Raw genomic sequence first — 16594 nt, 5'->3', positions numbered from 1 at the left:
AAACCAAGGTCCTCTGACTCCCAGGCCTGTGTTCTTTCCACAAGGTGATGCTTCCAACAAGGTCAGTGTGGCATAAAGATCCCCTTGCTAGGGTATTAAAATGAAGAGCCAAAAGAAAAATCCTCTAGCCATCAAAACATTCCAAGGAAATAATGGGGATATGAAATCTGCCCATGATCTGAATGGAAATGCTTCATTCAGTTCTTTGAAAACCTTTTAGGCATTCTGTGAATATTTATGAGAGAATTTCAAATGCAATAATGGCCCACAAATCATATTTTAACTGAGAAAATTTACTTAAAGAAAGTTTCAAGAGAAAAAGCAAAGATTTAAAACCACAGTAAGACCTTTATTTCTCTAGCCAACCGGCCCAAGAGTATTGAAAAGTGGTAAATAGGCTTCTTACCAAGATGCAGGCCTACTTCCAGAGCTGGGCAAAAGATGATCAGGAGGCAGAAGGGACATTTTGTGCTCAATCAACGTCTCCTAATGGCTTGGCTTCCCCCTAGAGGTGGATATAAACTCCACCCCCAACATGGAGATAAACTCTTCCCAGAAAGGCCCAATAACTGCTGGAAAATGAATTAGCCCCTTTGTCTATTGGGAAATGTACTTTTTACTTTTCTTCCTTTGCCCTTAACTTTCCCATATCGAAAAGGAGATCTGATTGGATTTCTTGAAATTGTCTAGCACTGACCAAAGACCGTAGACCAATACAGACCATTCTAACAGTTATCTCCCCTTCTCTGCCTTGCTTCCTAAAGCAATCAGTAATATTTATTGAGCACCAACTATGTGTAAAGCACTGTACTGGTGCTTGGGAGAGTAAAATAGATTTAGAGGGCAAAATCCCTGCCCCCAAGGAGCTCATAATCTACCATCCTCTCTTCCCCTCCTTAGTCCTAAACTGGGATGGCCTGTCATCTGCTGACCAGGCTTGACCACTTGTTTTAGGTGGACCACCTCCTTCCTTCAATTATCCCTGTCCCCAGGGTCTTAGTACAGCTGCACATCTCTTCCCCAACCATTTCCTCTAGTTTAGGAAGTGGTCAGTGTTCTAGTCGCTCACTGGTCAATGATTCACTCATTCAATCATATTTATCGTCTGCACAGCACTGTGCTAAGAGCTTGGAAAGTACAATTAGGCAACAGATAGAGACAATCCCGACCCAACAACATGCTCACTAGAATGTCAGGACCAAAGTTGAATGTGAGCTAAAAAGAAGACTATCATTACTTAAAAATTTGAACCAACTGTAGAGAAAAGACCCATGGAAAAAAATCAACTGCTGAGGTTAGAAAATTGCTTAGAGAAGAGCATAGACTAGTGGAAAGAGTACGGGGCTGGGAGTTAGAGGACATGGGTTCTAATCCGGGCTCTGTCAATTGCTTGCTGTGCAACCTTGTGCAAGTCACTTCGTTTCTCTGGACTTCAGTTTCCTCAGCTATAAAATAGGGACTAAATGCCTGTTGTCCCTCCTACTTGGGTTCAGCACCCCATGTGGGACAGGGACTGTGTCTGCTCCAATTAACCTGTACATACCCCAAAGGTTAGAACAGTATTTGACACACAATTATCACTAAGTACCATAAAAAAGTCATGATAGGCTGTCAAAAAAAAGCAGACATTTCAAAGGGAAATACCTTGAAGGTGGAAGACCATTTATTGCATGTGCCATTTTGTGACCATGGAAGGTCATGACTAGTAGAAGACTCCCAAAGTTACAAGAACAAATAGGGAAGAGCATAATAAAGGGAAGTTACCAAAAAATGGGGCATGTAGGGATGAAATTGTCAAAAATAAAGGACATAAAAAGGCCTGTGGCCAGGGCTGGGACTACCTCAGAAGGCATTCAGGCTTTTGGAGCAATGGAACATTTTACCCTGTTCCAAAGAGGGTGCAGAAGTGTAGTAGAGCCTCTTGGTCTATTAACCCCCACTCCTGAGTGACATCACAAAAGGGGTAGCCAAGCAGGCCCCAGAAGCCTTATCCCAGCTCTATTTTAGAAAGTAGGCACTGTGGTCCTTACCCAGCCTGCTTATTGCAGGTTGTCCAACCTCGTTGTGGCCAGATATGGAAGGCAACTATATTTATAAAGATTTCAGCTTTCCATTAGATGGTAAGCTCCCGATGGGAAGGAATTGTGTCTACCAACTACATTGTACTGTCCTCTCTCAAGTGCCTAATAGGGGGTCCTGCACACAGTAAGCACTCAAGAAATACCACTGATTGATTGATTTTAGCTTAAATGAAAAATCATGGTTCTGGAGAGTCATCAGGTAGAGTTCAAAATCAATTCTGATTTGTGATCATTCCCATCCTCTGGTATCCTGAGTAGCTCTTTTTAGGGAACTGTCTGATTTCATTTTATCTTCTAAGAAAAATATGGGGTGAGGGGAGGGGTATGGAGGTGGTTCCTCCAAGATTAATCATCACCCCAGTAGTTCACCCCAACACCAACACTTATACATTTTATTTCTAGCTTATATATATATATACATATATATATATATGTATGAACACACACATTTATATAAACACAAATATATACACAAATGCACATTATACATTGCATATTATATTAGTATGTTTGCATAGTTATTTGAATCCCCCTTTATTCTATTTTCTCCTGATCCTTTGATATTACTTCCTGTTATATCCTTGTTCTTCCTCTTATACCCATTACTTGTAAATGACATTTGTCTATCTTTCTCCATTGTCCATTATTTTCCCCAGTTCCAATAAAATTCCTTAAGTACAGGAAGGGAACATCCTTCTTGCTGCTATTGAACTTCCCAAGCACTTAGTATAAAAATAATAATGATAATAGTAATGATATTTGTTAAGTGCTTACTATGTGCTAACCACTGTAATAAATACTAGGTAGATTCAAGATAATCAGGTCCCACATAGGGCTCACATTTTAAGTAAGGACAAGCACAGGTATTGAATCCCCATTTTGCAGATGAGGGAACTGAGGCACAGAGACGTTAAGTGACTTCCCCCAAGGTTACACAGCAGGTAAGTGGTGGGTTGGGATTAGAATCCAGGTCCTCTGACTCTCAGTCCTATGCTAGGATTTTACATTCAGTTAGTGAACAGTAAATATCATTGATTGACTTAGTGATTTGTTCTAAATTAGGCACTATAGTTTCAAGCTGGAAATATTGTGCATAAAAAAAGACACTGAATTACATAGGTATGAGTAAGGAGGAAGATATTTATAGAAATTAATCAAGATGTTTATTATTTGGTAAGTAAAGACTGATTAGAAGTTTAATATTCTAGTCTCTTCAAAAATCTTTCTTAAAAATTACTCCCAAATAAGAACCTAATTCCATAAAAATTCATCACAATGATCCTCCACACATCCATAAATATCTCAGTTTGAAGTAGAATGATTCTACATGAATGCAGTTTCAATTAGAGAGATGATGAGAAAGCTTAAAAGCTGGGTGGGATTGGGAAAGCAATAATCATGTTCCCATTCGTTTTGAAATCAGAACAAAAGACAGTGAGAATACAAAGCTAAGCCTTCTGAAATTGAGCATGGCCAAGTTAGCTGGAGTGTGGAAAACAAGGACTGAATCTAAATGAAGTCAGTCATTGTCATACCATAATAAAATGTGGGCAAAAAGTAATAATGAGAAATTGCAATTGCAGGTAAAAAATTTAAGCAGTTTGTTGAAAGTGGTGAATATTTCAAGAAGAGTAAGTGAAAAAGTGCTATAGGGAATGTTAAAAAGATTTTGAATATAAAAAGGAAATGTGATGAAATAAAATGTTCAGAAGCAGAAAGAACAGTCAGCTCCAAAGTGTAAGCCTGGTAGAGTGTAAAATTCTTCCTTCTCTTCATTAACTCCTCTGTTTAGAGTATAAACTCACTTCTCCATTAAGAGAACAAGCTCCTGCTCTACCATGTATGTTCATTGGGGTCAGGGAAATTGTTTCATTCTTTGTAAGCTCCTTGAGGGCAGAAAATGTGTGTCTACCAGCTCTATTATCATCCCAAGTGCTTAGAAGAGTGTTCTATACACAGTAAGTCCTCAATAAATACCAATGATTGCATAATTCTGTGGTACTTTCCCAGGGTCTTAGTACAGTGTTTTGTATCCAGTGGCTTCTCAATAAATATCTTTCCTACTACAATCATAAAAACAAAACATTATATTCTGTGGGCTTCAGAGAATGAGGATGGCATATGAAATTTGCAAACTAAGCCAGTCATCTGTTTGTTTTCAATCAGTCACTGGTATTTGTTGAGCCCTTACTATGTTGAGACCACTGTACTAAGCACTTGGGGAAGTACAATATATCAGAATTAGCAGACCTGTTCCTTGCCCATAACAAGTCTATACTCTAGAGGGGGAGGTAAACATTAACAATTTATGTAAATTATGTAAATTACATAATTTAAAAGTATGTGCATAAGTGCTGTGGGATTCATTTAGCAAATGAGTCATGGCCAGGCAAATTAATAATAATAATAATGTTGGTATTTGTTGGTATTTGTTAAGCGCTTACTATGTGCAGAGCACTGTTCTAAGCGCTGGGGTAAACACAGGGGAATCAGGTTGTCCCACGTGGGGCTCACAGTCTTAATCCCCATTTTACAGATGAGGGAACTGAGGCACAGAGAAGTTAAGTGACTTGCCCACAGTCACACAGCTGACAAGTGGCAGAGCTGGGATTCGAACTCATGAGCCCCGACTCCAAAGCCCGTGCTCTTTCCACTGCGCCACGCGAAATTGATACGGAATCACTTAGGCGGTGCGAATGTATTGGTTGATTTCATTTAGACTCCAGGGTAAATATTTATTTTCTGCTCACCCAAGTGGAGTATACATTCTAGAATATGAGATGTGTACCACTTTTGGATGAATCCCAACCCAGAATTTTAAGGGCCTGAACCTAGACAGCAGAAAAAAAAACCCTACTGGTGAGATTAGAACACTTTCTACCCATGAGGTAATGGACAATTACCCTTAGAATTGACAAGTTGTATTTTTGTGGCAATTGTTACATCAGCATATTTCATGACTTTTTCCAGGCTCTTCATAGCACAGCATAGATGATTTCTCATAATAATTAAAAGCAGAGACAGATTCAAGATTAGAGAAGCAACATGGCCTAGTGGATAGAGTATGACCCTGGAAGTCAGAAGGATGTGGGTTCTAATCCTGACTCCACCTCTTGTTCGTTATGTGACCTTGGGTAAGTCACTTAACGTCTTTGTGACTCAGTTACCTCATCTGCAAAATGGGGATTAAGATTGGGAGACCTATGTGGAACAGGGACTGTGTCCAACCCAATTATCTTGTATCTTCCCCAGCACTTAGTACAGTGCATGGAACTTAGTAAGCACTTAAATACCAATTATTATTATGAAGATCTTGCTCATATCTGCAATCTATCCAAAAAAAATAAAAAGATAACTCATTTTCCTAATGACATCAGAATAATAGGGTGGAAAAGGCAAAGAAGCCTAAGGATTTTCTGCCTTTAAAAGACAAAAACAAAACAAACATGTTTCTTGCTTTTAATGCAGCTGAAAGGCATCTAACTTTCTCAGGTTCTTATTTCTCTAGTCTTGTGAATTAGTACCCAGGTGTGAAATACTTCATATTAAACAATTGATCTTTTCATTAATATGTCATTTTTCCTCTTCAGATTTAGAAGAAGGTGAGTGGAAATTGTGGGAGGAAGACAAAAATACAGGACTGGGAGGAAACAAATGTCTTACATTTACATACCAAAGGAAATAATCTGGGATTTAGCTTGTTGCTCCCAATTAGTTCTGTGAAATGGCATGTTATTTAGTGCAGTTCAGGATTCCTGAAAGGATGAGGGATGCAAAATACTATAGCTGATGTCCGTTGGATAATTGAAAGCACAAGAAAATATCAAAAGGAAGTCAGCATATGTTTCACTGATTATACTAAGGCCTTTAAATGTGTGGATTATGAGAAACTCCGGAGCACATTAAGGAAAATGGCATGCTTGACCATTTAATTGCATTAATTCGGAACCTGTACGCCAAACAGGAGGCTACAATAAGAACAAAAGATGGAGAAAAAGATTGGTTTCCCATTAGTAAGGGTGTAAGACAAGGATGTATCCTATCACTTTATATGTTCATCCTTTATGCTGAATACATAATGGGAGAAGCCAGATTGGATGAAGATGGAATGGGGAGTAAAGATTGAAGGAAGGAATATAAACAACATTCATAATGTTGATGATACTACCCTACTAGCAGAAAGTGAAAAAGATTTAAAGGGCTTATTATTAAAAGTTAAGGAACAGAGCAAAAAGATCGGCCTACATTTCAATGTCAACAAAACAAAGACCGTGACAACTGAAAGTTTTAATACATTTGTAATAGATGGACAGAAGATTGAAATAGTTGACCATTTTTCTCTCCTGGGAACCATAATCAATAATAAAGGAGCTAGTAAAGAAATACGCCGAACATTAGTGTTAGGAAGACTTGCTATGAAGAGCCTGGAAAAAGTTATGACGTGCTGATGTAACAATTGCCACAAAAATACTAATTGTCAAATCTATGGTGTTTCCAGTGACAATGTATGGATCCAAAAGGTGGACAGTGGAAAAAACAGGATAGAAAGAACAACTCTTTTGAAATTTGATATTGGATAAGGCTATTGCAAATACCTTGGACTGCCCCCAAAAACAAATAAATGGATTTTGGGGCAATTAAGTCAGAATGGTCTTTGGAAGGCCAAATGACTCGACTTAGATTAGCATATTTTGGACACCTAATCAGGAGGACTAATTCTCTGAAGAAGACACTAATGCCAGGAAAAGTCCGGGGAAAACGTGGAAGAGGCAGAGTAGCAGCTAGATGGATAGACAGCATAACAACGATAATGGAAGAACCATTAGCAAGTTTACGGATTATAGCAGAAGACAGGATGTTCTGAAGAAAATATAGGGAGAGTTATAATGAATAGGAAACAAATCGACAGAACTTGATAATAATTTATTGGTTAACATTTTTAACCCACTTGATGACCCTAGAGAAGTAGAAAAATCCTACTCAAAATCTTGTAGTAAAGACTTGTGGGAAAGGATGTAAATCTGCCTCGTGTAGTGGAAAGAGCACAGGCCTGGGAGTCAGAGGACCTGGATTTTAATCCTGGCTCCACCACTTACCTTCTGCGCACACTTGGGCAAGTCACTCTAGTTAACTGTGCCTCAGTTCCTTCTTCTGCAAAATGGGGATTCAATATGAGTTCTTCCTTCTACTTTGGCTTTGATGTCCACCTGATTATCGTGTACCTACCCCTGTGTTTGGTATACTATTATTATTATTTTTTATTACTGTAGCAATGGAAAATACTGAGTATTATGGAACACCTCAATGGTCTCCAAGGGTAACTTTGAAAAACAGCTTCTCTTTGGTGGTGGTGGCAGTCAGTTTCTCTAATCTAAATGAGTTTCAAAAAATAAACCAACATGAAATTGAGAAAGCAGGCTAGAAGACTAATCTTAAATGCAAATGAAACTTTTCCATATTCACCTAGTTGGGCCATATCTCAAGGATCAAATCTCACACCACTTCCATATACTGCTGCTATTGGAATGTAAAATCTCAAAACATTTTGTTTTTCACTCATCTCTTTGCTCTTCCAAGAAATGAAGGCAATGAATCATTTTATCATTTAGAGTTGGACATGCAGAAATTTACCCAAGAAGAGTGACTATATGTTTTGCTAGAGTCATTCATTAATAATTCAAACAGTTAGGAATAGGAAAAGCCTGCACTGTGCTGGAAGGACATAAAGGCATAAACAGATTTCACTAAGGATTTTTTTTTTTTTTTTTTTTTTTTACTACAGAAGAGAACACAAAGTAAACCTAAACAATGATTTAACAATATGTTCTGGCTGGAGATAGTTTTGAAAGTAATGGACTCATCTCAGTAACAACTTACCCCTCAAGAACAAAATAATGAACCCCCAGTGAAATAGTGAGATAACAGGAAAATGTGTTTATTCACATTATTTGACCATTTGTGAGGATCCCAATTTAGCTTTGATGGTTTTTCTGAAATATAGTCTTTGTCCTTCATAGATGTATGCCTAGATGCTTCCTATGATATTCAAAGACAAGCAAATCACATCTTATTCATTCAATAGTATTTATGGAGTGCTTATTTTGTGCAAAGCACTGTACTAAATGCTTGGAATGTACAATGCAGCAACAGATAGAAACAATCCCTGACCACTGACAGGCTTACAGTCTTATATTCCCTTCCATTCTCAAATACACTTCAAGTACAGTGTGACATGTGTGAGTTTAATCTTAAGGAAGCTTACCACACAGTTCTTCCGTGTCAAGATTGCTGAAAAGACAAAAAAAAAAAAAGGAAATATGATCAGCTGAAAATATTTGACTTGGGTTATTGAATAATTGAATACATTGGCTGCTCCACCCCCAAATACCTACCAATAGAGCTCTATGGAATTTGAATCACAAACAGACCTGAAGCAATCGTATTTATCTAGTACTTACTATGTACAGAGCTCGGGAGAGTACAGTGTACCAGAGTTGGTAGACATGCTCCCTTCCAACAAGGAGCTTACAGTATAGAAACAGACATTAATATAATTAAATTTTAGGTAGGTGCATAAATGCTGAGGGTTGAGGGTGAGATGAACAAACAATTATGGTATTTACTATGTGTCAAGCACTGTATTCATTGCTTGGGAAGGTACAATAACAGAGTTAGCTGACCCATCCTTGCCCACAACAAGGTTTCCTTCCTCTTGCTCCCCTTTTCCTCATACTCCCCATTTCCTTTTTCAATCAGTTAACCAATCAGTGATACTTATTGAGTGCTTACTGTGTATAGAGTACTGCACTCAGCACTTGGGAAAATACCATACAGTTGGTAGATATGATTCCGGATCACAAGAAACTTACAGTCTACGGAAGGACCTTATATTTTCTCCAATTTTATCTCTTTGCCCTTCTCGGAGTGTTTCTAGCCTCACCCTTTTCTGCCACCACCCCAATCAATCAATCAATCAATCAGTGGTATTTATTTAGCACTTACTGTATGCTGAGTACTGTTTTAGAGATTTGGGATAGAATAATATAGTAGAGTTGATAGATATGTTCCCTGTTTCCTGCCCACAAGGAGCTCACAGACTGGGTGGGGAAGGTAGGGGGTTATTACAATCCCACCTAAAGTGACCAGAAATCTAATTACCTTAATCTGCCAATTTTAACTTTTCCCTTGAATAACCAAGTGTGAAATTTTACCCATGAATTTATGATACATTCCTACTTGATGATGTCCCAAGATTTCCCAAGTAACATGGATTGGAATGGCTCTGGGGATTCTGATTCTTTGGATTTGGATAATTTTTCATTCAGACCTCTAAGTAGTAATTACTTAAATATACCCTCGTTGCCTGAAATAGTTAAATAAAATAAAGTTAAAGTTAAACAGGCATTAATAGGCATTTATTAGGCATTAATAAACTTGGCTCAGTAGTCATTTGGAATGACCATTGTAATCACAAAAGACACAAATGACTTTATTCTTATAGAAGCAGTGTCATCTGTGGAAACAGCACAGTCCTGGAGTGAGAGGACCTGGATTCTAATCCTGACTCCACTATCTGCTGTGTGACCTTGAGCAAATATCAACTTCTCTGTGCCTCAGTTCCCTCATCTGCAAAATGAGAATCCAACACATGTTCTCCCTTCTACATAGCCTGGGAGTCCCATATGGGACCTGATTTTCTTATATCTTCCTCAGTGCTTAGTATAGTGCTCTGCACACAGTAAACGCTCAATAAATATGATTGAATGAATGACATGAAAGGCATGAAATAAGTGCTTAACAAATACTACAAGAAACAGCATGACTTAGTTAAAAGAGCATGGCTCTGGGAAACAGAGAACCTGGGTTTTAATCCTGACCCTGCCGATCACTTGCTGTGTAACCTTGAGCAAATCACTTCACTTTTCTGTGCCTCAAGTTACCTCAACTGTAAAATGGGATTAAATCTTCCTCCAATTTTGATTATGAGCCCCAAGAGGGACAGGGACTGCGTCCCACCTAATAAACGTGTACGTACCCCAGTGCTTAGAACAGGGCTCGACACATAATGTTTAACAAATACAGTAATTATTAGGTAAAATTCTCTTTTTTAAGCTTAACATATCTGAGAACTGTGAACTAGTGATCAACCCTTTTTCTTGGAGACTGTAAACTTGATGTGGGTCTGGAATGTATCTGATTTATTGTACTCTCCCAAACACTTAGTACAGTGCTCTGCACACAATACATGTTCAATATGATTGACTGACAAATCAATATAAACTTTTATGCAATGAAGAACATTCATGCGTTCCTTCAATACTACTGATTGAGCACCTACTTTGTGCAGCACAGTGTATGAGTTGTTTGGGAAAATGCAACTAAAGTAAAGCTCATGGTCCCTTCTCTCTAGAAGCTAACACTTTAATGGAAGACTTTACAGTCTAATGGACAAGATTTTAGAGCTCTTTTCTGAGAGTTGTGTGGAGAGGGCTGCATAATATCTGAGGAATGGTACAAGAACACTGAGTTAGAAATGGCCAGTGGCTCATAGGAAGCTTACAATTGAAAGGAATGGGGGTAGGAGAAGGGGGAGCCTAAGTTAGACACAAAAGAAAGAAGTTAGTGAATACAACAGAAATAATAAAACAGCACTGACAATAGTTCTATGAAAATTACAGCAACACACCAACAGAGATTAGTAGCTATTTGAGATTGACTGTTACATTCCAGTGAGGGAAAATCTACGTTTCATAATATTAGAAGTTTTAGGCTAATTACAGTGTGGTGTAGAGCTGGCTTCATGTGGCTTCATGGCAGAAATTCAAATCAATGTTCCTGGGATTGAGAACCAAATCTATTTTACACGTAAATTGTTCTGGTATATCAGATCCCCTCCAAGAGTCCTTTCCTGTCTAAGCTTTGCCTTCTACACTCATTCATTCATTCAATCATATTATTGAGAGCTTACTGTGTGCAGAGCACTGTATTAAGCACCTGGAAAGTACAATTCAACAAATAGAGACAATCCCTACCCAACAATGGGCATCTCTTATGCAGTTGGATCTATTCTCCTTAAGCACTCTATACTCATACCACCTCCATTAGAGAAGCAGCGTGGCTCAGTGGAAAGAGCCCGGGCTTGGGAGTCAGAGGTCATGGGTTTGTATCCTGGCTCTGCCACTTGTCAGTTGTGTGACTGTGGGCAAGTCACTTAACTTCTCTGTGCCTCAGTTACCCCATCTATAAAATGGGGGTTAACTGTGAGCCTCAAGTGGGACAACCTGATGATCCTGTATCTCCCCCAGCGCTTAGAACAGCGCTCTGCACATAATAAGCGCTTAATACCAACATTATAGCATTTATGTACATATTCATCTGTAATTTATTTCAGTATCTGTCTTCCTCTTAAGTCAGTAAACTCCCTATGGGCAGAGACCATGTTTACCCCCTCTATTGTACTTCACTGCTCCAAACACTTAGTATAGTTCTCTGCACACAGTGAACACTCAATGAATACCATTGATGGATTGACTGAACCAAGGCGATAGACAATGAAATGCACATTTCCGGCAAAAAATACCCTATAACAGTGTATCTTAATGGAAAGAGCACAGGCCCAGGAATCAGAGGACCTGGGTTCTAATCCCAGCTACACCACTAACCTTTTGGGTGACCTTACACAAGTTAGCTTCACTATGCCTCAGTGTCCTTATCTATAAAATGGGGATAAAATACTTGTTCTCATTCCCTTTATACTGGGAGTCCCATATGAGATAGGGACTTGTATGTCATGATTTTCTAACATCTATCCCAGAGCTTAGATCAGTGCTTTGCAAATACAAAGAGCACTTAAATGTTACTACTGTTACTCGTATTACCTTTTTTTTTAACATTATTATTTAGTTGAGGATTCACAAGGAATACAGCAACTCTGTGAAACAGGGCCAAATATACCTGTTGATAATCAGGACACTGGAGAAACATTAACACACTGCAAAAAGTTAGAGAAGCAGCATGGCCTAGTAGAAAGAGCACAGGCCTGGAGTCAGAAGGACCTGGGTTCTTATCCCAGCTCTGCCACTTGTCTGCTGTGTGACCCTGGGGAAGCCACTTCACTTCTCTGAATCTCAGTTACTTCATCTGAAAACTGGGAGCCCTTGGACATGGTCTAAGTCAAGCTTAATTTGTAATAATAATAATGATGGTATTTGTTAAGCACTTACTATTTGCCAAGCACCCCAGTGCTTAATACAGTACCTGGTATATAGTAAGTGCTTAACAAATACCAAATAATAATAATAATAAAGTATTTACAGGGGATTTGCAGCAAATCTACTATCAGCAACTCCGCCACATTTCCTGACGTGGTCCAACAGTTAGGGAACAGCTAGTCCAAGACCTCAGACTCAATCAACTTTGGCTTCTTGGAGATTAAGCATGCGAGAAAGAAAGCTGGATAAGTATGTCATGAATTTTATCAATGAAGCCAGTCAAGATGAATAATTCAGGAGGAAAAATATCTGCTTTAATACTTCAACTATCATTTTTTTCTTCCCTAGATACTATCCAACCTTGGTTTTACTGACCCTATCCTCTCTGGCCACTGCTGTCTCTTTCATTGGCTCCTCCTCTACCTCCCATTTCTGAACTCTGGGAGTCCCTCAAACCTCAGTTCTGGGTCCCCTTCTAGTCTCCATCTTTACCCTCTCTCTTGGAGACTTTCACTCCCATGGCTTCATCTACCACCTCTAAATAGATGATTCCCAAATCTACTTCTCCAGCCCTGATCTCTTTCCTCTGCAGTGTCATATTTCTCCAGGCTTCAGGACATCTCTACTTGGATGTCCCACCGACACCTTCAAATTTTCCAAGTCCAAAACAAAATTCCTCATATTTACACCCAAATCTTGTCCACTCCCTGACTTTTCCATAACTGTAGACAGCAACACCATACTCCCTGTCTCATAAGCCCTTAAACCTGGTATTATCTTTGGCTCATCTCTCATTCAACCCACAAATAAACCTATCACAAAATCTTGTCAGTTCAACTTTACATCATTGCTAAAATCTGCCCTTTCGCCTACATCCAAACTACTTCCATATTAATCCACACATTTATCCTAACCCACCTTGATTACTGCATCATCCTCCTTGCTGACCTCCCTGACTCATCTCTCCCAACTTCAGTCCATACTTAATAATAATAACAATGATAATAATCATCATCATAGTATTTGTTAAATGCTTACTATGTGCCAAGCACTGTCAAATGTGCCAAGTGCCGGAGTAGATATACGATAACCAGGTTGGACACAGTCCCTGTCCCAAAAGGGGATCACAGTGTTAAACCCCATTTTAAAGATGAAGTAACAGATCCAGAGAAGTAAAGTGACTTGTCCAAGGTCACAGAGCAGACAAGAGGTGGAGCCGGGATTAGAAGCCATGTCCTCTGACCTCCCAAGCCTGTGCTCTTGCCACTAGGCCACACTACTCCCCGCTTCACTCTGCTGCCTCGATCGGTTTTTCTACATACCATTCAGGCCATGTTTCCCCATTCCTCAAGAACCTCCAGTGGTTGCCCATACACCTCCACATCAACAAACTCCTTACCAAAGGCTTTAAAGCACTCACTGTGCCCCCTCTTACCTTGCCTCCCTGGTTTCCTACTACAACCCAGCCCACGTATTTTGCCCTTAGCTATCTCAATCTCAGCTATTCTGCCACCGACCCCTTGCCCACATCCTGCCTCTGGCCTTGAATGCCCTCCCTCTTCATCTCTGATAGATGATCATTCTCTCCACCTTCAAAGTCTTATTAAACTCCTATGATCTCCAAGTGGCCCTCCCCAACTAAGTGCTCATTTTCTCTACTCCCTCTCCCATCTGTGTCATCCTTGCATTTTGATTTGCACCCTTTCTTCACCCCTCTCTCAGCCCCAGAGCATTGATGTACATATTTGCAATTTATTTATATTAATGTCATCTCCCCCTCTAGATTATAAGATCATTGTGGGCAGCCAAAATGTCTACCAACTATGTTGCATTATACTCTCCAAGCACTTTGTACAGTGTTCTGTGCACAGTAAGCACTCTGTAAAAATGACTGATGGATTGATTAAACAAAACTTCTCTGGCTCAGGGGACTCCACCACCCTAACTTTCAGATCTCACTGACAAAAGGGCTCGACAATCAAAAGGAAATGTCTGTCCCCGGCCAAGGAACTGGAAAGGAGAGGGAAGGATGAAGAGAAAGGAAGGGGCAAGAAAGTAGGCCCTCCTAGACTGGAAATATGGAGAAGCATAAACTGTTTAGTCAGCTAATCAGTCAATAGTATTTATTGAGCATTTACTGCATGCGGGGAACTGTACTAAGCCCTTGGACAAGTATAATATAGCAATATAAGACACATTCCATGTCCATACCAAGCTTATAAACTAGAGGGGGAAAGAGACATTAATAAAAATAAATACAATTACAGATATCTGCATAAGTGCCGTGGGGCCAGGAGAGGGAATGAATACCGTAGGAAGTAAGGGTGACCCAGAAGGGAGTGGAAGAAAAGGGAAAGAGGGTTGAGGGAAGGATTCTTGGAGGAGATGTGCCTTCAATAAGGCTTTGAAGTTTGAGGTTAGTATTTTGCATCACCTACTAGAAAATATATCTTTCATCAGTGAAGTTTCACCTCAGTGGAAATGTCCATATTCACTGAGAACTGAAGAACATGGTCATATCTAATAAAAATAGGAAAATGGGACATTTCTTTGAGAAAGTAAAAAAAAAAAAATTGTTTCATATCATGTTTACATGTTCATTTTTTGCAGAAAGAAAAAACTGTATGCAGTGGCCAAATAGCATAAATCATTTGATCCTTCCATCCTAATAAGATTACTGAAATTGAATTTCATGGACTTTGTACAACATTTTGCCTTCAAAAACACAGTCGTCAGACTGACAGTGGGATGAAGGCAGGTAGTAACGTGCCAGAAAATAGATCATCTCAACAGAGGAAGACAGCTGGTGGACTGGGAAATGAATTCTACTTCTCTAGCGGTATAGCTTTCTCAAAGAAAAATCTCCTTTGCATATGCAGGTCACATGCAACATTCAGATGAAAGGAGTTGGCCTATGTGCCTTTGTTCAGAGGGGCAGGTTGGCAAAATCCCTGGCCTAAAATCTGGCTAGGCCTCATCTTTTTAAATCAGTGGCCTAGTGGCACTGTGATCTGGTGGAAAAAGCTAAGGCCTGGGAATCAGACGATCTGGGTTCTAATCCCATTTCTGTCACTTGTCTGCTATGTGATCTTGGGCAAATCACTCAACTTCTTTGTGCCTCAGTTACCTCATCTGTAAAATGGTAATTAAGACTATGCTCCCCATGTGGGAGAGGGCTGTTTCCAACCTGGCAATCTTGTATCTCCCCCAGTGCTTAGTACAGTTCCTGACATATAGTAAGCACTTAATGAATGCCATTTAAAAAAAAACAAACAGATTTTTATTATGCGGGACCAAAACAAACTCTTGCCAACATGACTCCTGGAACTTTAACCCACAGCAGGGCGATTATTCAGATGGGTTTCTGGTTTGTATTTTTTAATGGGCTTTACTTCCTCAGCCTCACAGGAATATTCTTGTCAGCTGTGGGACTTTGGGCAAGTCACTTAACTTCTCTGTGCCTCAGTTACCCCATCTGTAAAATTGGGATTAAGACTGTGAGCCCTCGTGGGACAACCTGATCACCTTGTATCCTCCCCAGCACTTTAAGTGCTTGCTGTGTGCTGAGCACTGTTCTAATACCATCATTTTTACTATTACTATATTCTTCGACCTTCCTGCCTTGACTATGATAGTTGAGGATGCCTATCGAGTTAACCCGTTGGGATAAAATGAAATCTGAATTTCTCAAAGATCCATCCTCTTGACTTAAATGTAAGTCGGTTTAAAAGGTTTAAAAATGTATGTAAATATGCTCATACTCTATTCCTTCCAAATGTAATTTATTTTCATGACTGGCTCCCTCTGTAGACCGTAGGCTCCTGGTAGGCAGAGCTGGGACCTACCAACTTGTAGTACTTTCTGAAGGGCTTAAGTGCTCTGCACACTGCAAACAATCAATACAATTGATTGACTGATTAAGAGTACCATAAACAAACCAAGCAGCTGGAAATGGATATCCTGTGATTTCAGTTATCCTTAAGTGATCACATGATAAGGATAAATGGGCATCCCACATTAGGTGGAAATGCTGTATTATAGGAGCTCTCTACTACTGTGCAGGAGACATAAGGAAGAACTCAATAGGACCCACTTTTCAGCTGGAATGGGAGTGGGTGATTTGGTGAGAGTAAAGGGCAAAAGAGAAGAGGATGAGGTGAGAGGCACTGCTACTGCTATGGCCTCACCGTAGTTGAACTGGTGTTTCTGAGCATGGCCAGAAATACGTCATCTGTCTGGGCCATAAGTTTCCATCGATGGCCCAAAAGACCGGTGTTGATCACATTGTCTGCTGACTACTGT

The 16594-nt window shown here is 39.6% G+C and overlaps 1 protein-coding gene across 1 annotated transcript in view; it reads right to left on the bottom strand.

Annotated features, from left to right (window-relative positions):
• Positions 1-16594, bottom strand: part of NECAB1 (N-terminal EF-hand calcium binding protein 1) — a 155839-nt gene that overhangs the window by 78864 nt on the left and 60381 nt on the right. Inside the window, exon 4 of the mRNA XM_029063658.2 lies at positions 8344-8369. Within this exon, the coding sequence (XP_028919491.1) occupies positions 8344-8369 (26 nt within the window). The remainder of the gene's footprint in view (positions 1-8343; positions 8370-16594) is intronic.

Source organism: Ornithorhynchus anatinus, chromosome 4 (assembly GCF_004115215.2).
Source record: "Ornithorhynchus anatinus isolate Pmale09 chromosome 4, mOrnAna1.pri.v4, whole genome shotgun sequence".
Lineage (NCBI taxonomy): Eukaryota > Metazoa > Chordata > Mammalia > Monotremata > Ornithorhynchidae > Ornithorhynchus > Ornithorhynchus anatinus.
This window is presented reverse-complemented; position numbering and strand designations above follow the sequence as displayed.